Raw genomic sequence first — 24,488 nt, 5'->3', positions numbered from 1 at the left:
TGTCCAGTCCCCACCAGAGTAGCCTGCTGTGGTTAAGTCCTGGGCTCCTAGACAGATTTGTGCAATTGAAGTCGTGTGACCAGTTTCGTGACCTTGGGCTGCAGCATTGTCTCTGCCTCCCAGTCTGAGCTGTGAAATGGAAGCCTCTGGACGGGGCTGTTGTGAGGTGTCCAGTGCTGTTCTGGAAGCATTTGCTGCATCGCTGTGATCACCGCAGTCATTCTCAACAGACTTCTTTCTCCAACAGGGCAGAGGAAGAATATGAGTATGCCTTCGACGACGAGCCCACCCCATCCCCACAGGCCTATGGGGGCACCCCTAATCCCCAAACACCTGGCTATCCCGACCCCTCATCCCCACAGGTCAACCCTCAGTACAACCCACAGACGCCAGGGACGCCAGCCATGTGAGTCCACTGGGGCTGACCCTAATTAGACCTTGCCCCGACCCTCCCCACTGCCATTACCTTCTTCTCTTCAACACCATCTCCAGCAAGTGCCCCTTTCTGTCTCTGACTCTCCAGGTACAACACAGACCAGTTCTCCCCCTATGCTGCCCCCTCTCCTCAAGGCTCCTACCAGCCCAGCCCCAGCCCCCAGAGCTACCACCAGGTGGCACCAAGCCCAGCAGGGTACCAGAACACCCACTCTCCGGCCAGCTACCACCCCACACCCTCCCCCATGGCCTATCAGGTATGGACCAGCTTGCATGTCCTTAAGGGCGGTGGGCTACAGTGGGCCAGGGTGGTGCATTGGTTGGTTCAGCTGTCAACTGTTGGTTTCGGCTCAGGTTGTGATCTCAGGGTCTTGAGACTGACTAAGTAAGCCCTGTGTCAGGCTCCAAACTCAGCGGGGAAGTCTGCTAAAGTTTCTTTCCCTTCCTCTGCCCCTCCCTGCACTTGAATGCTCACTCTCTCTCATTTTCTAAAATATATCTTTAAAAAAGGGGGGAGATGGGTTAGAATGGGCCTTGAGTCTGTGGGGACAGCCAAGCTAGATGACCTAATTCCAACGACGCTGTCCCCCTTTCACTCATAGGCCAGCCCGAGCCCGAGCCCTGTTGGCTACAGTCCGATGACACCCGGAGCCCCTTCCCCTGGGGGCTACAACCCGCACACACCAGGCTCAGGCATTGAGCAGAACTCCAGCGACTGGGTAACCACAGACATCCAGGTGAAGGTGCGGGACACCTACCTGGATACGCAGGTGGTGGGGCAGACAGGAGTCATCCGCAGCGTCACAGTAAGTGGGGCCCAGGCTGGTGGGTGGGTAGTTGTCCTCTCCTTTGGGATCCCCAATCTCTGTGGCCACTGGGTTTCTGTTTTTAATCACCTAACCACATTCTCCAGTATCTGTTTATAACTGGAAAAGTGGGTGTGGTAGGGCCAGCCTGCAGGCCCCACAGGGCATAGCTGGGGCCTTCCCAGCCTGGAGCAGTGACTGGCACCCAGGGACTAGGTTACTCTTTAACATAGTCCTCTGAGACCAGTTCCGTAACAGGGACTGTGTGTTCTGCCAGGCACCCCACCCCTGCTGCAGCATTACTGGCCTTTCCATTCTTTACTGTCACCAAGTTCTCTGTAGCCTCAGGGCCTTTGCTCATCACTTTCCTCTGGCTAGGATGCTCTTCCTTCTTAGAACTCTTACTAGTAAACTGCTAATCATCCTTCAGGGAAACCTTTTGAAGTATCTCCATGTAATTGTAACTCCATGTAATTTTTTTCATGTTACTTACCTGCTGCCTAAAAGCTTAAAGTTGACTCAGGGCTGATTCTTTGATTACTAAGCCTGTGTTTTGTTCCTAAGTAAGTAGCCTTTGTTCCTAGATGAGGGACCAAGAAAGAGTGTGCTGGCCTTCCAGTAAATATTATTTGAATTAAACACCAGGGACCAAGACAGCTCCAGGTCCTGCCGTCACATAGCTCACATTCTGGTTGAGGAGGCAGACATGTCCCTAAAGAAAGAGAGCCTGAGTGACCAGAGCTGGGACAGGGGAAGCCCCAAGGGCAAAAGGAGCTATGGGAACCTAGAGGAGGCACCTTTACTTAACTTTGGAGGGGCTTGCGAGCTGCTTCCTGGAGAATGAGGTGTCTGCACCAAGACCTGAAGAACGAATAGGAGTAACCCGAGAGAAGTGGCTGGGGAGGGGCTCAGTGTGTCCCAAAAAGGGGGACACACACTCAGGACACACTGAGGCCTGGTGGTGAGGGAAAGCCTGGCACATGTGGGGAGCTGAAGTATGTTCATTGTGGCTGAAACATAGCCTAAGGGGAAGGTGAGTGACAAGGCCAGAGAAGGGACTGGGCCAGGTCACGTGGCAGACTGGGGACCTTGGACTGTGTCCTGAGGAAGCTAAGCAGGCAGAAAACTGTGGGATCAGGTCTGTGGTTTGGAATTAATTCACCATGTTGCTGTAGCAGGGATGGACTAGGGAGGTGAGACAGAGGGCTGTGAGCCCTGGGGGGAGGTCAGCCCGCCCTGTGAGGCTGTGAGGAAGAGAGGAGAGAGGTGGCAGAGACCCTCAGGAGGCAAAATGAACACATGTCAGAGCTGGAGGTTGTTGGTGGAAGAGCTGACCAACATGAGGCCAGAGCTCCGGGCAGGCACTAGGGAGTATGAGGACATCCCTGAGATAACGGACGGGCCCAGGGGAGGAAAGATGAGGCCCGCATGGGGACTTGAAGAGTCAGGTGCCTGAGCAGCAGTCTCTTTTGGTCTGAGTCAGCTTCATTATGGTGCTTCCCATGCTGGCCTGGTCAGGCTGTGTCCCCACACACCACAGGCCCAGGAACCAGGCCTAGCTTTTGGGCTCTCCTGCCCGCGTCACCTTGGGAAAGCGACTTGTTGGAATGAGCCCTGAGCCCATGCCCCCTGAATGTGGGCAGCAGTCCTACACTGGAAACAGGCCAGACTGACCGGGCTGTCCCTGCCTACAGGGAGGCATGTGCTCTGTGTACCTAAAGGACAGTGAGAAGGTGGTCAGCATCTCCAGCGAGCACTTGGAGCCCATCACCCCCACCAAGAACAACAAGGTAATGAGGGGCCAGGAGACGGGGGGGCCTGGGGCTGCTGATGCAGAGCCTGACCCTGTGTCCCTCCACCCAGGTGAAGGTGATCCTGGGTGAGGACCGGGAAGCCACAGGGGTCCTGTTGAGCATCGATGGTGAGGACGGCATCGTCCGCATGGACCTTGACGAGCAGCTCAAGATCCTCAATCTCCGCTTCCTGGGGAAGCTCCTGGAGGCCTGAGAAGTGCAGGGTGGGCAGACCTTGGTGGATACCTGGCAGGCAGGGAGCGTCCCTTCTAACTTCCCTGGCCCTCCGCTGTGACGCAGGGTCTGGGGCCCGGACCAGGGCTAATGTGGTTGTTCAGGACTTCCTTTATTTTCCTTTCTGGGTTCCTGTCTCCCTCTCTGGTGTTCATGGGAATCAGAGTAGAGTCTGCAGGAGGGTCCCCACCTTCTGCACCCTCCCTTCCACAGCTTGCTTTTGTGTTATGGTCTTTCAATAAAAAGCTGTTTGGTCAAAAGTGTGTGTGTGTGTGTGTGTGTGTGTTTCGTAAGTGGGGTCATTTGCAGACCCCACTTACTTCCTCTGTGTGTGTGTGTGTGTGTGTTTCGTAAGTGGGGTCATTTGCAGACCCCACTTACTTCCTGTGTGTGTGTGTTTCGTAAGTGGGGTCATTTGCAGACCCCACTTACTTCCTGAGCAAATAACTGGATGGTACCTAAGCCTCAGTTTCCCCATCTAGAAAATGATACTGCCCATGCCAGAGGGCTCTTCAGGATGAATGTATGAGACACTGGAAAGAGATTATTAGGACAGAGCCTGCCTGTGATTGAAGTTTCATCTCTTTCTCAGTTATGTGAAGTGAAAATCCGTAACTCTCCAGGAAAACCTGAATTCCCCCTATGGTGCAGGATACCACACCTGACGGTTCTCTCTCTGGAGCCCACAAACCAGTGACACCAGAATTGCTGTGGCCTGTCTCATGGCTTGGGGATGGAGATGGGGAGCAAGGTAGAGAATGGGGCTTGTTAGTACCTTGACCTTTCTTACCCGACAAATGTCTTCTTTAAAAAATAAATGCAATATCAAATGTATTATAAAATACTTCAGATATTCAAAAAAGAAATTACAACACCCGGAACACCCATGTCCACCACCACCAGCTTAGGAAACAGTACGTAGCAGATAGGACCCACTTGAAGCAGCAGCCCCAGTCCATTTCGCTCCACCAGGGAATGCTCAGAAGCCTGACCTCAGTATTTATCCCTAAATGTCACGTGGTCGTCTTTCCATGTTTTGTTCCAAGTTTACATAAGCCTTATCTTACTTTTCTCGACGTAAGGAGGGAGATTCTTCATGGCTACCTATACCCGGCTGAGGCCTCGCTGAAATGGCTGGCTTTCCATACCCTTTCTTAGAAGCTCATGGGAGGAGGAGCAAAAAAGAGCTCTGAGAACTGGAGAGAAGGCTGATTCGGCCTCCAGGCTCCACGTGGGGGAAGAGTTCGGGAAGGGCTGGCTTTCGGTCCGCTTCCTGGACAGCCCCCCTCGGGGCAGGCTAGACGGACTAGCTCGCGGGTTTTCGCTTTCAGGACACCATCCGCAGCCACAGGGTCCCTACGCGGTGGCCTTAGTCTCACCCCCGGACACTGGGTGTGCCGCCCGGTGCCGCCGCAGGGGCCGGGGAGCGCTCCACGGCCCGAAGGAGGCGTGAGGTCGTCGGACTCCAAACCGGTCCGCGCACCGGGTCCGCCCGAGCCTGGCACGCCCGCAGCTCTTTGTCTCTCTCGGGCTCCCGTCCGCCCGCCCCACCCCTGCGCCCCCATTGGCCAGGGCTCGGGCCCGGGCTCCGAGAGGACGGAGCGAGTGGGCGGGGCCGCGTGGCGTCAGGGCAAGATGGCGGCCTCGGCGGCGCTGTTCCTCCGCTTGCGGAGCGAGCTCCGGCTCGGCGCGCGGGGGCTGTGCGCGAGGCTGGCGACACCGCCCCCCCGGACCCCGGACCAGGTGAGCCGAACGGGGGTAGCCCCCGAGTGCGGGGGCCCCTTTCTGGCGTTCCGGGCGGACCGCCGCCGCGCGAAGGCTCTGGGACGCAACACCTCAGGGTGCTGAATGGAATGCCGCACGCGTTTCGGGGCGCTTCTCTGCCTCCCGGGGTGGAAAGCGCTTTCCTCCCCTACAGAGCTAGGTGCTGAGGGCTGAAGTGCGTCCTCTGAACGCCACTTTCTCTGGACCCCACGTGGGTGCAGGGGGGAAGGTAGGTCACCTGTGTCCCCTCTCAGTGACCTCTCAGGTAATACTTGAGGGGAAGGGCCTGGGATGCTGGGGTCCCATTCTGGCCTTGGGGGTATTTCCCCGCGGTGGTGGTGTTGGTGATGATGAGGTAGATATGCGAGCTTCTAATCTCACCCTGCCTCCACGTTGACAGAGATCCAGCCATTCTGACCTCACTTCGTGCCCTTACTTCCCCAGGCAAGCCAGTGCCCCTCTGTCCCTGCTCCCATCCCTTCCCCTCGCTACCCGCTACTGTGAGCCCTAGGCATCCGAATGTTTTAACTACCCGTCCCATCCCCTTTTGTGCCCTCCATTGCCTGCTCCCAGCATCCCAGTGTCCAGCTAGTCTGCCTGATTTCATTTCCCTGCCCTACAGGATCCTAGGCACCTGGCCTATCAACTCTTGAACCTCTGGGATCCTGGCCCCGGACAGTCTAGTTTTGACTCTTCTAAGAGACCCAATCTCCTGGTTGCTCCTCCAGAGACACAACACTCTGAGGCTATGTGGGTGTCTGTTTCCTGGCTCCCGACCTTGAGCCTTCTACTAGGGTACCAGAGTCATCCTGCCCTTTCTCATTTCTCTCTGGGCTAACCTATCTCCTCTCAATTGCAGGCCACGGAAATTGGGAGCCGCACGGGCACCAAGGCCCAGGCTCAGGGGCCACAGCAGCAGCGGGACACAGAGGGTCCCAGCTACGCCAAAAAAGTCGCACTCTGGCTTGCTGGGCTGCTGGGGGCCGGTGGGACTGTGAGCGTCATCTATATCTTTGGTGAGAGACATATGCCTGTTTCTTAGTTTTGTTCCTTTGGCCCTCTCTTTTGCAGAGAGGCCCTTTCCCCTAAGGGTTTGACCCATTTCCTGGATCCTCCCTCATTAAGGCCGCCAACTAGAATATCTACCTTGGAAACGGGAGATCTTTCTTCTTCCTCTACCCACTTTGCTCAAGGTTTCACTCTTAGTTGGTTATGCACCAGGATCTAGAGAGTCACTTGGAAGAGGGAAAGTTAGGGAATGAGGGGCCTGACCAGCCTCCTAAGCTGCCTCTTCCTTCAGCACCCAAAGCTCCAGCCCTCCCCCACGTCCCTTCCTCCAGAGACTGTTGAGACCCTGCCCTAGTCCCTCTTCTCTCAGACACCCAGGATCCTGACTACCAACCCCCTCCTCTCTTGATCTTAGGAGACCATGCCTCTTCCTTGTTCCCCCAGACCCAGGAATCCAGGCCCCCTGCCCTCTTCCTTCCTCAAGACCCAGGAGACCAGGCCCCAATTTCTCTCATTCCTCCCTGTCTCCCTTACAGGAAACAACTCTGTGGATGAAACTGGTGCCAAGGTGAGGGAGATAGAGACTCAGAGGCTTTGCCAGGGGTCCCATCCTGTGGGTCCTTTCCCCTTTGGTCTGCTCAGGCTCATTTCTGGTCTTGGGGTGAGACTCCCTCCCAGGGACCTTTGCTGACTCCTCCCAGGGCCCCAGAGATTCCTCTTTGGGGGTTGATGGGGTTCTGCCTCTGCCATCCCAAACCCTATATTTTTGTTTCCACCTTCCAGATTCCCGATGAATTTGACAATGGTGAGTAAAAACAAGCACAGATTCTGAGGTTCCCCCGAACCTCCCTATTCTGCTATTTATGGGGATGTTGCTTTCCCATCTGGTGCCCCCCCCCACCCCTCCTCCTTCCACTGGGTGGTAGGGGAGTCAGCAGCTGGATGGCTTTGAGGGGAGGGGCATTACAAAGCCCTAGTCCTCTTCAGCCCTCTTCACTGGCCCAGGAGCAGATGGTCAGGGACAGATGGGGGAGGGGAGTCCACCGTAGGAGCGCTTGGAGAGAGGGGCTGTCTGTCACCAGACACATGGCTTCCTGTGCCTTAGATCTGGGCGGCTGCAGCCCTTAATCCCCTCCTGTCATAAAGACATCCTCTTTTTCACCCCCAGCCCCCCACCCCATGAGGCTCCTCATTTCCAAAACAATGTCTTCTTTCCTCCCTCCTCCTTTTAGTTAACCAGCTTTTGGTGGAGAGTTTCTGACAAATTGGATAGTAGAGAGTAGTTGTCAGTCTTGTCACATCTGGCCTTTCCCAGGAGAAAAATAAAATTGGTAGGTCCAGAAAGCCACCTTTGTGCTGGGGAAGTTAGCAGACCTACATGTTAATACCTGGTTGCTTAGGCTGGGCAGGTGGGTAAGTATGCTCTTTTAACTGGGTAATCTTTCTGGTTCAAATAAGTCAACGTACTGATTTAAGTGGGGCAGTAAACACACGGGTTTAAGAAGTGTGTGTTTGCTAGCATAACTCGTTGCGGTGTTCTGCTTGTGAAAAGGCAGGCCCGTACATAGATGGTGGCTTAACTAGACCAAAAGTACCGCAGTGAAGGAGGCAGTCAGGTAGACTTGCTGCTTTCAGCGGGCTTCAGTATATTCATTTGAACCAGGATTTTTCAGTCTTGGTCCTCTCAGTACTTTGGAGCAGGTAGTGCTTGTTGTGGGGGAGCGCCCTGTGCCTTGGAGTGTGTTGAGCAGCATCGTGGGCCTTGGTCCTCTAGACGCCAGTATCTTGACAGTCACACGTGTCTTTAGACATCGCCTGAGTTCCCCGGAAGGTGGCAGACCAGATAGCTCCAAGTTGAGAACCACTAGATTATGAAATATGTAGGTGTGTGTACGTAGTTAGTGTGGCTTAAGTAGACTCGGCATATTAGCTCGAAGCAGGCAGATCCAGAAGCCTGGTGGTTCCAATGGACTGAACACACAGACATGATGTCAGCAGAGTCTCGTGGGTGTGGGTTTTAAGTGGGGAGACGTATCAGTGTTCGGTTTTATATCTGGTGGGGCGCGTGGGTGTAAGTATCCACACTAAAACTGGGCAGGTGGATAGATGTATTACTCCTGCCTGACGGTTACATCCTTCCCTTCTACCTTTGGACTTAGAAATGAGCTTGTTCAAACCAAGTGGATCTGTAGACTTGTGTCCGGTAAGTAAACAAACCCCAGCTTCGTCTGGGAGGTTGAGCATTGGCTTATCTCGGAACTCCTTTGTGCCCTGCTCTCCTCCTAGATCCGATTCTCGTACAGCAGTTGCGTCGGACATACAAATATTTCAAAGACTATAGACAGGTGAGCGGGAGCCCTGAGCCCAGTCCCCAGCCCTCCCGCGTGGGCCCCTGCCTCCTCTTCTGAGTGCCCCCCACTCCATCTCTCTCCCACAGATGATCATCGAGCCCACCAGTCCCTGCCTCCTCCCAGACCCTCTGCGGGAGCCGTACTACCAGCCTCCCTACACGCTGGTCTTGGAGCTCACGGGCGTCCTCTTGCACCCTGAGTGGTCGGTGTGTCCTGGGGACGGCAGCAGGTTGGGGACACTAGGTGGACTTGGGGATCCAGATCGTGATGATGGTTAAGGGCAGAGACACTGGCCCCAGCTCTGCTGTGTTGCTGGGGAGGAGGCGTCGCTCGCCTTGCCTTGCCTTGCTTGCCTGTGAGACTTCCTACCCCGTAGTTTGTTGTGAGGCTGCCTGGGCGCACGTTCCATGCTGCCGAGGAGTCAGTCAGCCTGGGACCCAGACCCTCCAGCCTCCAAAACCCTCGTCACGGCCGTGTACTCTTGAGCCCCTCCCTCCCTGCCCCACCCCGGAGCTAGAAAGATGGGGAGAGCACTCGTTCTGGGGATCCCCCAGGCTGGGGCTTTGTTCTCTTGGGGGTCTCTGGGTCTTGGTGTTTCACTGTCCTCCCTGCCTCCCAAGCTTGCCACTGGCTGGAGGTTTAAGAAGCGTCCAGGCATCGAAACCTTATTCCAGCAGCTTGCCCCTTTGTATGAAATCGTCATCTTTACATCCGAGACTGGCATGGTAAGGCCCCAGGACAGCAGAGGGTTGATCAGTGTGGCCGGAGGGCGGGAGGGTCAGAGCTCAGCCTGACCCTGTTCTCTGTCCCCATTCCCGTCCCCAGACTGCCTTCCCACTCATCGACAGCGTGGACCCCCATGGCTTCATCTCCTACCGCCTCTTCCGGGATGCCACAAGATACATGGATGGCCACCATGTTAAGGTGTCACGTCGGGGGCCACGGGTTGTCCTCTGGGACTTGTTGGGAGGGGTGGCATTTCCTGAGGGAAAGAGGCCCCAGCTCTGACCCCAGCCACAGCCCTGCTTCTGCCGCAGGTCTGATTCTGACAGCCTTCGGCCTGCCCTCAGCAAGGGCTGGGCTTCTAGGTTCTTCTCCCTTCCCCAGTATCGGGGGCTGGGAGCCACTCCCAGTGAGGGTGCAGGGGATGGAGTGTCTCCAAAGGAGGCAGTTGGGGGTAACAGAGGGGTTTGAGATCTGGAAGCCATCTGATGTCTGTCTGGAACCTATTGTCTTTGGGGCTGTGTAGCTGTGGTAGCTTGTGTGAATTTCTGGGCCTTGTTTGCACTCCCAGGACATTTCGTGTCTGAATCGGGACCCTGCCCGCGTAGTCGTCGTGGACTGCAAGAAAGAAGCTTTCCGCCTGCAGCCCTACAATGGTGTCGCCCTGCGGCCCTGGGATGGCAACTCCGATGACCGGGTCTTGTTGGACCTGTCTGCCTTCCTTAAGAGTGAGGCTGACCCCTGAGCTCCTGGGCTCTGACCTAGGAGTCCTTGACTCTTAGGAGGAATGATAACTGCTTAATTCTGCCCCCACCCCTGTGTAAAATTGGGTACTTGAGGTGTGGGAGGTTCACAAGCATCTTGTCATTTTTAGGAGTTTCTGAGAATGTTTGGGGGTGCTCGGGGATTTTTAGGGAATACTTGGGAGAATGTCCAGGGGAGCCCTTTTAGAGCATTCCAGGTAGCAGTGAGCAGCCCCAGTATCTGACCGTTCCCCTTGCGGGCCCTGCTTCCCTATGGCCTTTCTGCCTGGCTGAGCTCTGCCTGCTGTGCCTGCAGCCATTGCGCTGAACCGTGTGGAGGATGTCAGGACTGTGCTGGAGCATTACGCCTTGGAGGATGACCCCCTGGAGGCTTTCAAACAGCGCCAGAGCCGGCTAGAGCAGGTGGGCCCCCCGAATCCGCAGGGTGTGGGGGGCATTGCATCAGTTCCCGAGGCTCCCAAGAGAAGGGCCCTTGAGCTGCCTGTCTGCACTCTGGCTGCAGGAGCTTGAGCAAGGCCTTTGTCTTCCCCATGACCTGTCCTGTAGGGACAGTTTCCCCTCTTGTAATGGGGGAGGGGGTTCGATTCCACGGCCTCATCTGAGAGCAGGAGGCAGGAAATGCCAAGCATGGGTCTTGGAGAGGGGTAGTTTGCGATGGTTTCCAGCAGATCTGGAGGCCCCAGTTTTGTGTGGACAGGAGGTTTGGGCCAGGTTTGGGGAAAGGGCTGGTGTTCTAGAGGCTTTGGGGAGGGGTGTGGGCTGGTCAGAGGTTTAAGGAGGGTGGGCCCTTGGATGAGGGAGCCTAGGAGGCAAATACCCACCCTGGGCTGACCCTCCTCTGTCCCTCACCCCAGGAAGAACAGCAGCGCCTGGCTGAGCTCTCCAAATCAAGCAAGCAGAACCTCTTCTTTGGCTCTCTTACCAACCGCTTATGGCCTCGCTCCAAACAGCCCTGACCTCTGAACCTCCTCAGACTCACTGCCTGGGTCCTGGGCCCAGGGCTCAGTGCTCCCAGACTGTGGCTTGGGCAGCCACATCCAATAAAGTCCATCCCAGATGCCACACTCCTGTGTCCCGAGAGTCTCCAGCCTGGGGCATCGGGGCGAGGTCCGGGACTCTTGGGTCATCGTCCCGATCGGCCACCGGGCACAGAGTAGGTTCTTCAGTGATCAGGATGGGTTTGAACCCTGGCCTAGAAAGCCACAAAGCTGGGTTCCTCTGGCTGCGTCTTCCCATGTGCCGTGTGACCACAAAAAGTGCGTTTCACTCCTTGATTTCCACAGATTCCTCACCTGTGGAAAAGGGAGGAGAGGGCGGCACGGGGGGTCCGAGAGCCAAATCACTGCCAGGCCACTGTGTGCACGCACCACGTGTGGGCTCAGGGTGCAGTGGGGGGGCTGCTCCCTCCGCCACCTGTGGCCCTGCGGGAAGGTGTACCTGGAGTTGCTTGATCTGCTCTTTTGACAGAAGCCCGAAGTTGTGATTTTCATATTAAGTCTCTTGTGAAATGTTGGCTCCTAACTGGGACAGGCAGTATGCAAGCACCATGTGAACTTTCTGTGATGTTTATTCCGTGTCCCGTGTCTGCACTGTCATGGTCGGGCAGAGCCACAGAGTACTGCAGTGTCATGAGGGTAGCCGAGCACTGGAGCTTCTGTTTGTATCATTTTAAGTAACCTTAATTTAAGCATCCATCTGTGGCTCGTGGCCCCTGCTGGGGACGGCACAGTCACGAGCCATTCCACAGTCCTGAGTTCCTGACTGGCCATGTTCAAATCCCAGCTTTACCACTTCCTGCCTCATGTGGTCTCGGGCAGGTTACTTTGCCTCTTGTGCCTCAGTTTCCCCGTCTGTAAAGGTAACGGTACCTAGCTCGCAGGCTAGGCTGAGTGAGGCGTCCCGTGGAGGCCCTTAGATGGTAGCCGTGGACCTTGGGCCTGGCATCTTGTGCCTCCACTTCCTTAGCTCACGAGGGGTGGGTGATGGTAGGACCTGTCTTCAAGCAGTTGAGTCAGTCACGGGAAAGCCTGTACCCAGCGTGTGTAGATTCCCATACTGGCTTCGCAGACTGAAGCATCCTGGGCTGGTTTGACAGCTCCTGCCCCCGGCTGCCCAGCCTCTCCTCCAGCCAGCACTTAGTGTGGGGACCAGGTAAATAGTTTAACTGGTGTTTGCGATGATAATGAAGATATACCTCTGTGGACCGGATTGAGTCTTTGGACTCGATACCTTTTTTAAAGGCTCACAGAGAAGTGTTAAAATTTGCATACCCGCCCAGTCCCCAGGTGTACCGTCTATAACCTGGGCTAGGTCTCGGGGGTTTTGGTTTATGCATTCATAAGAGATTTATAACAGTACCTCCCTCATTCATTGACTCACCAGTATTTCCTAAGTGGTGACTCCCCAGCTTTGTTCTAGGCACTAGTCTGCATCAGTGAGCAAATTAGGTGAAAAGTCTCAGGGGAGACAACGGTCAGATATTTCTCAAAGTAAGAAATGCATAAAGAAAAATAAGGTATGGTAAGTAGGCAGTGGTTTGGGGGCTGGAGGTGCTGATTTAGACTGGATGGAACGGTCAAGGAAGGTTTCTTGGAGGGGGTATCTGACAGATTACAAGGAAATAAGGAAAGCCATGGGGATCTCTGTGTCTGGCATGGTCACCTCAGGGCCTTTGCACTTGCTGTTTCCTCTGTCGGGAATATCTTCCCAGGATACATATCACTTCCTTTTCCCCACCCCCACCTTACGTCTTTGCTCAGATGTCACCTCAGCATGGCCTGTGGGCGCTAAGATCAGCTTGTAAGGAAAAATCCTGAATAGCCAACGAGACTCCTGAAAATATACTTCACACATAGACATGACAGAATTCACCTGAAACATCCTGTCTGGCACAAACCTTCAATAAAGCCTGGCTATTTTTATGATCTTTAAAAAGAGATATCTCGGACCTGGAATCTGTTACCTTCCCAAGTTACCATCCAGGGCAGGACTTTGCCTTCTTCCACAGCTGGTTCTAAAGACTGTCCAAATTGCATTTGAATGTCTCCTATGATGGGAAGCTCACTTCACCTCCCCCAGTACAGGGCCTAACTTGCCTCCCAGTTGGACCATGAGGTTTGGCTCTGCTTTGGGCTACAGAGCCAGTTTGAGATGGAGGATATGGAGGGAGGCCTCAAATGTCAGCCTTGGAGTCTTGGGAGTGTATTTTCCTTCTTTCCTTCCCTCCTCTTCCTGCCTCCCTCCCTCCCTCTCTTTTTGTCTCTCTGTCTCATTCTCTCTCTCTCTCTCTTTTTCTCTCTCCCTCCCTCCCTTCCTTTCTTCCCCATTCCCCATGTGGAACCCATTGTGGGGCTTGAACTCAACCTGAGATCAAGACCTTGAAATCAAGACACTTAACCAACTGGGGCGGCCCTTGGAGTGTATTCTGAAGGCACTGCAGAGCTATGGAGGAGAGGGACAGGGTCAGATTTATGCTTAGATCCCATGGGCCAGAATGGTCTTGACTGGAGAGAAGAATTGGGGCTGTGGGACTCAGAGGAGGTGCCTGGCCACCTTAGTGAATGTTAGGGAAGTGCCTGCAGGAGGGGGAATCTGCTGAGAAGGGAATTCAATAGAGGAGGGAGTATAGAGGACGCAAGTAGAGGGAAGACCTGTGTGAAGGAGCCTGGGCTGTCTGTGCTGTGACCATGGCCTTCCCCTGCTCAAAAGCTTTCCATGACTCCACTCCTCAGGATTAAGAGGAAACTTTTTTAAAAAGATTTTATTTTTGGGGTGCCTGGGTGGCTTGGTTGAGTGAGGGACCCGATTTGGCCTGGGGTCACAATACCAGGCTCCGAGCTCAGTGGGGAGTCTGCTGCTCCCTCTGCCTCTCCCCGCACTCGCTGGAGCTCTAAAATAAATATATCAATCTTAAAAAAAAAAAAAAAAAAGGAAAGATTGTATTTTTAAGTAATCTCTACACCCAGTGTGGGGCTTGAACTCACAACCCCAAGATCTAGAGCTGCCAGCTCCACTACTGGAGCCAACCAGGTGCCCCTAAGAGGGAAAGTCTCTAACTGAACTCGCTCCTTGATTAAAAATTGCCAAGCGCTTGTGTGTGCTGGGTTCTGCTGGGCTGCACTTTCGTGATCATCCTGTCTTCTCCAAAAGAAAAATAAGTTTGTAAATCGAAGTTGTATTTCCCCCATAAGTATTAGGCTCTAAGTATTAAAATGTTTTCTTTGTGGGGTTAGGAAAAGGGGTTGGCATCACCTAAGGGCTTTACTCAGCACCTGGCACAGAGAGTTTGGAACTGGAGGCTGGAGCACCTGCTCTCATTGCTTTCCTTGGCGTGGCCCCGGGAATACTTTGGGGCTTCTGGAGGGCCCTGGGGGATGCCTGGTCCCCCCATTGTGAGGGAGCGGGGCGGGGGGGGGGTGGCTGATCTGTGAAGACGGAATTTCCTGCCCATTTGCTCCTCACACCTTCCGGAGGCCAAATGGGCGGCCCAGCTGCGGCCCAAAGGGGGAGGGGCGCGGGCGTCCGGCAGATGGCGGCATTTACATACAGCTGGAGCCCCCTCGCAGACGGGGGCTCCCCACCCGGCGTCTGGTGCATCCGTGACGCGGGGTTTGGAAGGGTGGCTTTGTCTTCGGGAGGGCAGCGCACACACCAAGCATGTACACACATACACACAGGTCCACAAAGAACCCGGGATCTTCATCGCCCGCACACATGGCTACGCCCTTGGGCTTCCCGACACCTAATCTCGTTCACACGTGGACGCTTGGTTATTCACAGCTGACACAGACCCTACCACACACGCACAGCCACCTAGAGGTACCTGCACAGACCTCAAAGTTAGAGGCTCACGTGACTCCACACAGTGGTCCAGGATCTCACCTTCATTCTTACACACGCCCAGAGAAGCATCCACAACAGCCACACAGTCCCCAAAAGTCAGACAATCATGAAGTCACGTACATCTCTATTCTCCCATGCTGGTGCACACGCATACACACACACACAACCACAGAATCTTAGAATTACTTACAACCTCACAAATAGTCTTAACTGTATACACTTTTAGGCACACGTGGAGGCACGCGGTCTCAGCCAGGCACACAATCACAGAATCACGTACAGCCTCCCGCCTGCAGCTCTTGCTCACACCGCATGCACGCACAGAATCTTAAAACCCTGTATAGCCTAATACACTGGCTTAAGCCCCTAACCCCACCCCACCCTGAGTCACACGCGGAGTCAGGCCCAAAGCACACGCAGGATGGCACACTCACTGCATAGCCGGCGCCCATACCGCAATCCACGGTTGCTCCGGCAAGCTCCCCTTCTCCTGCGACCTCCTCCCCTAGGGTCTCCCGGAGCCCGGCGGCTGCCTGAAGGGGCGGGGCCGTCCCCTCACATATAAGGCTCGGGAGCCCGCAGCAGCTGCTTCCAGCACCCCCCCCGAAAGGCCATGGTCAGCCCGCAGATGCCCCAGCTCTTGCCCCGGACAGTGATCCTGGCGCTTATTTTCCTTCCCCAGGTCAGAGCGGGAGTGGAGAGGGAGAAATGGGAAGGGGTGCGACCCAAGAGGTCTTGGAGAGGAGGTGCGGGGCGGGGAGAACGCCTGGGCTCCCACACCTCCTCACGCTGTGCCCCTTTCCCGCCCCAGGCACGGCCTGCAGGCGTCTTCGAGCTGCAGATCCACTCTTTCGGGCCGGGACCAGGACCGGGTGCCCCGCGGTCCCCCTGCACTGCGCAGGGCCCGTGTCGCCTCTTCTTTAGGGTCTGCCTGAAGCCAGGGGTCTCCGAGGAGGCAGCCGAGTCTCCGTGCGCCCTGGGCGCGGCGCTGACTGCGCGAGGACCGGTCTACACCCAACAGCAGCCCGAAGCGCTGGCGCCTGACCTGCCGCTGCCCGACGGCTTCATGCGCGTTCCCTTCCGGGAAGCCTGGCCGGTGAGAACCCCGTGCTTGGAGGCCCTACCCAAACTTCTATGGCCTTCTGCCCTCCAAGCCCCCAGCATTGCCCTCTGGGGGTTCCTCTGGGGACCCCAAATTCCCAGACGAGTAACTATCACCTAGAATCCCGCATTCTACCATAAGGACTTCCCACAGGGCACCACAAATTTATGAGTCCCACTTCCCCTTTGGGGAGCCCAGATGTTCTGATACCCACCCTGCATGCTTGGGACCCCAAATTCCCAGAACCTCAAACTAACCCTCTGTAAATCCTAAATTCACAGGACCCTACCTCTGCTCCTTGGGGATTCCTAAACACTGGAATCCTTATCTTTATCTTCAGATCTCCCTGCACTTGGGGACTTTCCTCCACCTTGTTTTCGAAACCCAGTCTCCTCTCACCTTATCCCTTCTCCTATCTTCCAGTTGGGGCCCGTATTCATGACTTTTACCTCCAAAATCCTATTTCCTAGCCTACAACCCCAAAAGTGGGCAGGTGAACGGACCGGTACTTGAAGTCTAGACCCCTGTCCTTCTGGGCAAGGTGGCTTTCCCTGTTCTAGCCTCAGTCTCCCCATTTGTAAAATGGGGTCATCATGGTACCTCACAAGGGTCCCTCTTGAGGGGTTCAACCATCTATCTCCAGTCTAACGTTTACCCACAGGAAGTGCTCCATAAAGGAAGCCCAAACTGTCATTCCTTCCCTGGGCCAGCCCCTCTGGGAATTGTCCCTTGTCTGCCTGGTCCCTGGAAGGATCACCACCCCAAAAATCTGGCCTTCCACTGTCTTCCATTCTTTCCTCTCCTTTCTCCTCCCAACCAGGGCACCTTCTCTCTCATCATCGAAACCTGGAGAGAGGAGTTAGAAGAGATTGGAGGTGAGTGTCTTCAGTCATCAGACTACAGTGCACAGTGTGGGGACTCCAGGGAGCTGGGGCCCCGTGTATGGTCCAGGAAAGTGACATGGGACTGTCTGTAGGGTGGGGCATTCCCAGGATCAACAGCCTGTGCTGTCCTCCCAGCTCTGAGTGCGGGGGCTGGGTGGCAGTAGTCCCAGGGCTCTTGGCAGGTCGGTGTAGAATTGTCCTGGTCCTGGACCCGGGAGTCTCCAGGGGCTGATACCAGGCAGAGGGCACTCTTAGCATCTTGGAATCAAAGCCCCCAGAGCAGGAGGATACAGGATGGCACAGTAATGCACCGTCACTGTGGGATTTTGATAAACCTGGCTATAAGCTCAGTCATGGTGTCCCTACAGAGGTCCCAGGAGTCCTATGGGATGTCGCAGGTTGAGCAAAGGTTTCAGGGAGGGAGATGGGGTGATTTTATTCTTAATTTGAGGGGATTTTTGAGCCATGTAAGGTCTACAGTGTGTGTGTCTGGGGGGTTCTGTCAGCATTTAGATATAGAAAGCTCCTGTGGCAATATGGGGGCGTTGTGACAGCTTTCTTGGGGGAGAAAATGCCACTCTCTCTCTGTATCCCAAGGCTTCAGGCAATGAGGGCAATTTACGGTCTAGTAATTGGGGTATCTGTCACCATTTCGATCTAGGAAGATTCTGAGGCACAGTTTCGGGGTGTCATGACCTCAGTTCAAAAGACCCGTGTTGCACCTTGGCCATATAGAGATATCAGATGTCACAGGATGTTAGAGGTCTCCTTACTGATATGCAAAGATTCCTGGGCAAGATATGGGGGTGTTTCGGGTTCTTTGGGAGGACCGTTGTCATCGCAATGGCCCTAGGGTATTAATGGGATGACTACATCATTATGGGAGTTTGCAGCCATTCTCAGTGCTCGGAAAAGGGGTGTTTTGGCCTCGCTAAGAGCGGCAGGGAGAGTGCAAGCTCCATCTGTCTCGCCAGACAGAGTCCGTTTGCGACCCGTCCCGCCCCAGCACCTCGCTCCCTTCTCCCCGCAGGGCCAGCCTGGAGCCTGCTGGCACGCGTGGCGGGTCGGCGCCGCCTGGCGGCCGGGGGACCGTGGGCCCGGGACGTGCAGCGCGCAGGCGCCTGGGAGCTGCGCTTCTCCTACCGCGCGCGCTGCGAGCCGCCAGCCGTCGGGACCGCATGCGCGCGCCTCTGCCGTTCGCGCAGCGCCCCCTCGCGGTGCGGCTCGGGACTGCGCCCCTGCACGCCGGTCGAGGACGAGTGTGAGGCCACGCGTGAGTCCTGCGTTCCACCCCACCCCGTCCCCGGCACTTCCTTCCTTAGCTGCACTCACGGCCCCAAGGTTCCTTTTACAAGCCGGTTACCCTCCTCAGGGAACCGGGGGCTCGAGAGCTCTGCCGTGGTGCGGCAGACACACCCCTCTCCAGGAAACTAGGGAATGTCAGGCCCCGCTCCAGGCCCCCTCGTGGTCCTCAGCCCCCTCCCGTGATCCAGCTACCACCCACGGGGAAACTGAGGACCCTGGACTTCTCTCCAGTCCTGCCTGGGCACTCCAACCCCCTCCCCTCCCTAGCACTTTTTTCTTCCCAAATAGGAGCCCCACACCCATTTCCCGTGTAAGCACTACCCACCTGCTTCCTCCTCGAACGCATGCGCACACCACTTTCCAGATGCTAGGACACTCGGTTCTTCCAATGCTGGGGCCCTTCCTACCCCCACCCAGGAGCTTTGGAAACTCCTTGCAGTTTCCCACAACCCGGTCACCAAGGGATACTTTATGCTCCCTCCCCGCAGCTGCAGAGGCCAGATATCATTGCTTTCTAAAGCTTGGATCCCTGACCACCATTATGGGGACCCTCAGACTCCTCCCCTAACTTCTGAATCCCAGTGAAGCCCTTAGGACTCCCAGGCTTACCCAGATTCTCCCAGACCTGCCCTAATTGAAGACCCTCCCATTTCGCTTGAAAGTCCAGGGGCCCCTCCCCAGCCCCAGGGGACCATTCTTATCTTTCCAGGTTCTGAACCTGCAGGCCCCACTCCATTCTCCTTCTTTTTTTTCTTTTTTTTAAATTTTAAGATTTTATTTATTTATTTGTCAGAGATCACAAATAGGCAGAGAGGCAGGCAGAGAGAGTGTTTTGTTTTGTTTTGTTTTGTTTAGGATTTTATTTATTTATTTTTTGACAGAGGGAGACAGCTACAGAGGGAACACAAGCTGGGGGAGAGGGAGAGGGGGAAAGCAGGCTTCCCGCCGAGCAGGGAGCCCCATGCAGGGCTCGATCCCAGGATGCTGGGATCATGACTCTAGCCGAACGCCTAATGACTGAGCCACCCAGGCACCCCTCCATTCTCCTTCTAAGAGCACAGGGTCGGGAGCTCAATGGCCTGGGTTCACATCCTCCGTCTGCCACTTCCTATGTGTCTCTCGGGGCCTCAGTGCCCTTGTCTGGAAACTGGGGATCACAATACCCGCTAGCCCAGAGGGTTGTCTGTCACGAGGATGAGAAGGTGGTGCACAGAAAGCCCTCAGAAACTTCTCTGATTCCTGCCCTCCTGACCCGGCCCTCATCAACGTTACTCTTTCCTCTGCCTCTCCTTCCCCCATAGCAGCGTGTCGCCAGGGCTGCAGTCCAGACCACGGCTTCTGCGAGCAGCCCAACGAATGTCGATGCCTGGAGGGCTGGACTGGGCCCCTCTGCACCATCCCGGTCTCCAGCAGCTGCCTCACTCCCAGGGGCCCGTCTCCTGCCACCCCTGGATGCCTTGTACCCAGGCCTGGGCCCTGTGACGGGAACCCGTGCGCCAACGGGGGCAGCTGTAGCGTCAGTATCAGCCCCTCCCTCCTCATCCTCCGGGAGTTCCAAGCGCCCCCTGTCTGCGGCTCCTTGAGATCACAGCCTGGGGAGGGCTGGGGGTGGGGCGGGGAGCTGTCAGGGGAGGGCCCCCGAAGACTGGGAGGTAGGACCCGACAAGGAGCAGCCCTCCTTGGTTAAGACAGGAGGGGGGATTGGGATTTTGCTCCCGAGAGACCCGTTCTGAAGTCCTCTTGCCTCTGCGCAGGAGACCGCGGGATCCTTCGAATGTGCCTGTCCCCGAGGGTTCTACGGACTGCGGTGTGAGGTGAGCGGGGTGACATGTGCGGATGGACCCTGCTTCAATGGCGGCTTGTGTGTGGGAGGCGCAGACCCTGACTCTGCCTACATCTGCCACTGCCCGCCCGGGTTCCAAGGCTCCAACTGTGAGAAGAGAGTGGATCGCTGCAGCCTGAAGCCGTGCCGGAACGGTGAGGTGGGGAGGCCAGGCAGGGAGGGGCCCTGCGTGGTCAGTGGGCAGCAGCGGGGCTTGGCTCAGACAGTCCTGGGTGGGAATCTTGGCTGAGCTTTCTCTACCCTCTGGCCTGGGGAAGTGAGCCTCCCCCACCCCCAATCTGTTTTATTTTTATTTATTTATTTTTTAAAGATTTTATTTATTTGAGAGGGAGCACACAAGCAGAGGCAGGGGGAGAGGCAGAAAGAGAGGGAGAAGCAGATTCCCCACTGAGCGGGGAGCCTGATGTGAGACCCAGTTCCAGGACCCTGGGATCCTGACCTGAGCCAAAGGACGCCTAACTGAGCCACCCAGGCACTCCTGTCCAGCCTGCTTGTTCTGGGCAAGGTGGTATTCCCATACCAAAATATTTGAGTAAGGGGAGACTGGCTGGCTCAGTAGGTAAATTGTGAGACTCTTGATCTCGAAGCTGTACATTGAAGCCCCATGGTGGGTGTAGATATTAAAAACACATATAATTGAGTATCTGCAGTGTTTCAGGTCCTGTTCTAGGCACTAGGGTTACAGCAGGGAATGAAATAAAACAAACAAACAAAAAAACCCAAACCAAAACAAAACAAAAAAATCCCTGCCCTCATAGAGCTGACAGAACAGACAATTAACAAGTAAGTAAATTATATGGGAAGTTAGATGGTGATAAAAACTAAGAAGAAAACAGGCACTGGGTGGGTCAGTAGGTCGAGCACAGGACTCTTGGCTTTGGCTCAGATCACGATCTTAGGGTCATGAGACAGAGCCTGTGTGAAGCCTGTGCTGAGTGTGGGGTCTGCTTGTCCCTCTCCCTTTGCTCCTCCGCCTGCTCACACTCACACTCACTCTCGAATAAATAAATACACAAGATATTAAAAAAAAAAAAAAACCTAAGAAGAAAAATAAAGCCAGAAAGGGATGGAGAGTGTGTATGGGGTGGAGGGTTGACATTTTAGCAAAAGTGGTTAGGCAAAACCTTGCTGAAGGGTAGAGAAGGAGGGAGCCATGTGGGTTCTAGGGGGAAGAGTTATGTTCCAGGAAGCAGGAATAGCAAGTGCAAAGACCCTGAGGTCAGAACGTGCCTGACCTTTTGAGGATCACAGGGAAGCAGGTGTGGATCGAGCAGAGTGAGTGCAGGGAGAGTGGTGCGAGATGAGGGGAGGGAGGTGATCCAGACAGATCATGTAGGCCTTCCTGAGCCATGAGGAGGATTTTGGTTTTACCCTGAGGGAGATGGAGCCACAGGAATGAGCAGTGGAGAGATCTGATCTGATAACGGTGTTACAAAGTTACATAAGATTATGAGTAAAGGGCTCAGTGCATTCTTTTTAGATTTCATTTATTTGAGAGACACAGACTACTAGAGAGAGAGCAAGCACTAGGGGGCAGAGGGAGAGGGAGAACCAGGCTCTCCGCTGAGCAGGGAGCCCCATTCGGGGCTCGATCCCAGGACCTTGGGATCATGACCTGAGCTGAAGGCAGCCACTTAACCGACTAAGCCACCCAGGCGCCCCACGCATTCTCATAATACTAATTCTCTCCAAAACAGAGTGTTCACTCTGGGTTGAGTGGTACTAGGGACACAGCAGTGACTAGGACAGCTCAGGGCCCCACCCTCATGAGGGTACCATCTCGGGGTGGGGGAAGACACAGTTGTGCTTGGAGCCTGAAGTTGTCAGGGTTGTGATAGGGGAGCCCAGGGTTGGAATGGAGAGTCAGGGAAGGCTTCCTGGAGGAAGGGACATCTGAGCAGATACCAGGGAGCTCAGGGAGAGATAAGGTGAAAAGAATGGGAGTAAAGGAGGAAGGGAAAAGACAAGGGGTATCCCAGGCAGAAGCCCTGGGCAAAGGCCAGCTGGTTCGAACATGTTTGGGACTGCTAACTATTGGAGTATGGCTGAAGCCGAGAGAAAAACGGCCATACAGAGCGCCCAGGAGGTGAGACTGACTCAAACCAAGACTTCACTGGGGAGGAGAGGAAGAAGGCCTGTTTTCCAGGCCAACTCCCAGAGGCTGGCCCTAGAGTTAGACAGAGACAGCGGGGACGCAGAGGAAAGGGCGGGCAGGATTACAGCGCAGAGGAGCGGACGCACGGACAGGCTCGGGGATCCCCGTCGAGGCCGCGCCCCTGACACCCTTTCCCCACAGGCGGGCTCTGCCTGGACCTGGGCCATGCCCTGCGCTGCCGCTGCCGCGCGGGCTTCGCGGGGCCGCGCTGCGAGCATGACCTGGACGACTGCTCCGGCCGCGCCTGCGCCAACGGCGGCACGTGCCTAGAGGGCGGCGGCGCGCGCCGCTGCTCCTGCGCTCTGGGCTTCGGCGGCCGTGACTGCCGCGAACGCGCCGACCCGTGCGCTGCGCGCCCCTGCGCCCACGGCGGCCGTTGCTACGCCCACTTCTCTGGCCTCGTCTGCGCCTGCGCCCCCGGCTACATGGGCGCGCGCTGCGAGTTCCCGGTTCACCCCGACGGCGCGGACGATGGCGCACGGGTATTGCCCGCAGAGCTGCCGGGCCTGAAACAGGGGGACCCGCAGCGCTTTCTTTTGCCTCCGGCCTTGGGACTGCTGGTGGCCGCGGGCTTGGCCGGCGCGGCGCTCTTGCTGGTCCACGTGCGGCGCCGAGGCCCGGGCCAGGATACTGGGTCTCGCTTGCTGGCGGGAACCCCGGAGCCATCGGTGCACGCGCTCCCAGATGCACTCAACAACAGAAGAACGCAGGAGGGTTCGGAGGATGGGCCAAGGTGAGGGGCCCCAGGCACCTGGCTTCTCTCCTGGCTGCTTTCGTCAATCTCCATAGTGCAATTGACCCGATTCCCTGATAGACCTTCCTGATTGGTCCCTTCCTCTTACCTGCTCCCCGCCTTTTCTGATTGGGTCGTTGACAGCTCCCCTAGTTGGCTTTGCAGTCTCTCCATGGTGGGTGGGGAAAACAAGATCGGAGAATTAGAGGGATCTGATCTTCTTTTCCTCCCACAGCCAGCCAGCGGATTGGAATCACCCTGAAGATGGAGACTCTCGTGCGATTTACGTCATATCGGCTCCTTCCGTCTATGCTCGGGAGGTAGTTACCACCCCTCTACCTGCTCCCCACACATTGGGCACGCTGGGCAGAGGCAGCCCCTGCATTTCCTGTAGCCCTCTTTTGTTTTCTTTTCTTTTTTTTTTTTCCTGTAGCCCTCTTTTACTCTATCTGTAAAATGAGCGTAGGGTCTCTGGGAGGTCCTTAAGCCACATTTCACTTACGGCTTTTATTAGTTCTGTATTGCAGCCCTCTTGCTGTCGTTTGGAGCTATTTGCCAGACCATACGGCCTTCAAGAGGTCACAGTGGGGAGCCCCAGCAGAGCTTCCCTGTTTTCCACTCACTGGGGAGAGGGGGAGGAAGCGAGGGCAGCCCTGTCTAATGCCTCCTACTCTTTTCATTTCTAGGCCTGACCTGCCCCTTCTCCATCAGCGCCTGGAGACAGAACCTGGATATTTTTGTACTTACTTGGTGATGCCCAATCTCTGCCTGAGACACTTTGGAGCTGGACGGCGTGTGTGGGAGAATTTTACCTTTGGGAGTTGTATATAATGCTTATTTAAGTCCAATTTTCCCCCTCCTCTCTAGAGACGTCTATAAAGGCTCTTATTTTGATCAGCTTTGACTCATTGCCTAAGTGCTTTGTACTTAGTATTGGGACGGAGGGGAGAGCTACTATCTCCTGAGAGAAGTAGCAGGACTCTCCTGGAGGGATCAGAAGCAACTCAAAGTGGCTTAAATAAGGAGAGTTTATTCATAAAAATGAAACATCTTGTGGTAGGTGTAGTTTCAGCGGGGCTGGATTCAGGGACCCGGTGCCTTCAGTATCTTTTCACTCAGCTGTGTTTGCGAATGGCTTCATTTGTAAACGGGGCTTTCACTGGCTCCGGCTTGTCACATGGCCTTGCAGGGCGGGGCCCAGGCAGAATGGCTTATTCTGATTGGTCAATCTTGGCAATTTGTTTAGCGCGCGGCGGGAAGTAAGGTCAGTCAGGCTTTCCAGAGCAAATGGAGGGTGTGGGTGAAGCAGCGGCCCTGTGTCTACCCCATATCTGGGTTTCTTACTTACTAGACGTCAGTACCTTATCGGGCCGGGAAACCAACTGTTCCAGAAGAAAAGCACAGTAAGTTTGAAGAGTTGTATAAGTGATTCATGAATTGGTGAGCGTCTTGTCCGCGGAGTAGGGGAGTTCTGAGGAGGTGGCCAAAAAGGAAGATTTTTATAGGAAGGAGAGCGGGGCAAGAAAGTTAGCAAAAGAAAAAGCATTGTTCCAGGCAAGGGCACCTCCTAGTAGGGGAAGGGCAGGGAGTCATTGGGGAATTACCTCATTTTCCTTTTGGGGGTGGAGAGGGTCCATGTTACAAATTATTGGTGCTGATCAGAGAATTCCTGACTAGCCTGGTGAGACTTAATTTTCCCGCGAAGTTGAAACTGCAGTTAGGTTAGGTATTAAGCCCCAGTTTGAT

General features: G+C 55.4%; 3 protein-coding genes across 5 annotated transcripts in view; all 3 read left to right on the top strand.

The window, feature by feature from the left end:
* The window catches only part of SUPT5H (SPT5 homolog, DSIF elongation factor subunit), a 28,170-nt gene extending 24,642 nt beyond the window's left edge, over positions 1-3,528 (top strand). For all 3 annotated transcript variants that reach the window (XM_032323197.1, XM_032323195.1, XM_032323196.1), the window contains 5 exons: positions 248-406; positions 524-692; positions 1,038-1,241; positions 2,936-3,031; positions 3,105-3,528. In XM_032323197.1, the coding sequence (XP_032179088.1) occupies positions 248-406; positions 524-692; positions 1,038-1,241; positions 2,936-3,031; positions 3,105-3,248 (772 nt within the window). In that variant the 3' untranslated portion in view covers positions 3,249-3,528. The remainder of the gene's footprint in view (positions 1-247; positions 407-523; positions 693-1,037; positions 1,242-2,935; positions 3,032-3,104) is intronic.
* Positions 3,529-4,544: 1,016 nt separating this feature from the next.
* On the top strand, positions 4,545-10,942 carry TIMM50 (translocase of inner mitochondrial membrane 50). Its single transcript, XM_032325328.1, has 11 exons — positions 4,545-5,011; positions 5,892-6,048; positions 6,577-6,608; positions 6,824-6,845; positions 8,327-8,385; positions 8,478-8,597; positions 9,012-9,116; positions 9,217-9,315; positions 9,686-9,842; positions 10,174-10,280; positions 10,733-10,942. The coding sequence occupies exons 1-11, from the start codon at positions 4,904-4,906 to the stop codon at positions 10,832-10,834; spliced, it is 1,068 nt and encodes a 355-aa protein (XP_032181219.1). The 5' UTR covers positions 4,545-4,903; the 3' UTR covers positions 10,835-10,942.
* Positions 10,943-13,861: 2,919 nt separating this feature from the next.
* DLL3 (delta like canonical Notch ligand 3) lies at positions 13,862-23,544 on the top strand. Its single transcript, XM_032325746.1, has 9 exons — positions 13,862-15,402; positions 15,532-15,816; positions 16,643-16,697; positions 17,737-17,979; positions 19,313-19,527; positions 19,766-19,988; positions 22,151-22,742; positions 22,978-23,062; positions 23,429-23,544. The coding sequence occupies exons 1-9, from the start codon at positions 15,334-15,336 to the stop codon at positions 23,432-23,434; spliced, it is 1,773 nt and encodes a 590-aa protein (XP_032181637.1). The 5' UTR covers positions 13,862-15,333; the 3' UTR covers positions 23,435-23,544.
* The last annotated feature ends 944 nt before the right edge of the window (positions 23,545-24,488 follow it).

Source organism: Mustela erminea, chromosome 19 (genome assembly GCF_009829155.1).
Source record: "Mustela erminea isolate mMusErm1 chromosome 19, mMusErm1.Pri, whole genome shotgun sequence".
Taxonomy (NCBI): Eukaryota; Metazoa; Chordata; class Mammalia; order Carnivora; family Mustelidae; genus Mustela; species Mustela erminea.
The sequence above is the reverse complement of the archived record's forward strand: the minus strand, read 5'-3'. Positions and strand labels throughout refer to the sequence as shown.

Bases quoted from the DNA above. Each gene is read 5' to 3' on its own strand.
- DLL3 (XM_032325746.1), top strand. From the start codon at position 15,334: ATGGTCAGCCCGCAGATGCCCCAGCTCTTGCCCCGGACAGTGATCCTG. The intron at 17,980-19,312 runs GTGAGTCCTGCG...CTTCCCCCATAG, and splicing joins GGACGAGTGTGAGGCCACGC to CAGCGTGTCGCCAGGGCTGC. The intron at 19,528-19,765 runs GTCAGTATCAGC...GCCTCTGCGCAG, and splicing joins CCAACGGGGGCAGCTGTAGC to GAGACCGCGGGATCCTTCGA.
- TIMM50 (XM_032325328.1), top strand. From the start codon at position 4,904: ATGGCGGCCTCGGCGGCGCTGTTCCTCCGCTTGCGGAGCGAGCTCCGG. The intron at 8,386-8,477 runs GTGAGCGGGAGC...TCTCTCCCACAG, and splicing joins ATTTCAAAGACTATAGACAG to ATGATCATCGAGCCCACCAG. The intron at 9,843-10,173 runs GTGAGGCTGACC...CTGTGCCTGCAG, and splicing joins CCTGTCTGCCTTCCTTAAGA to CCATTGCGCTGAACCGTGTG.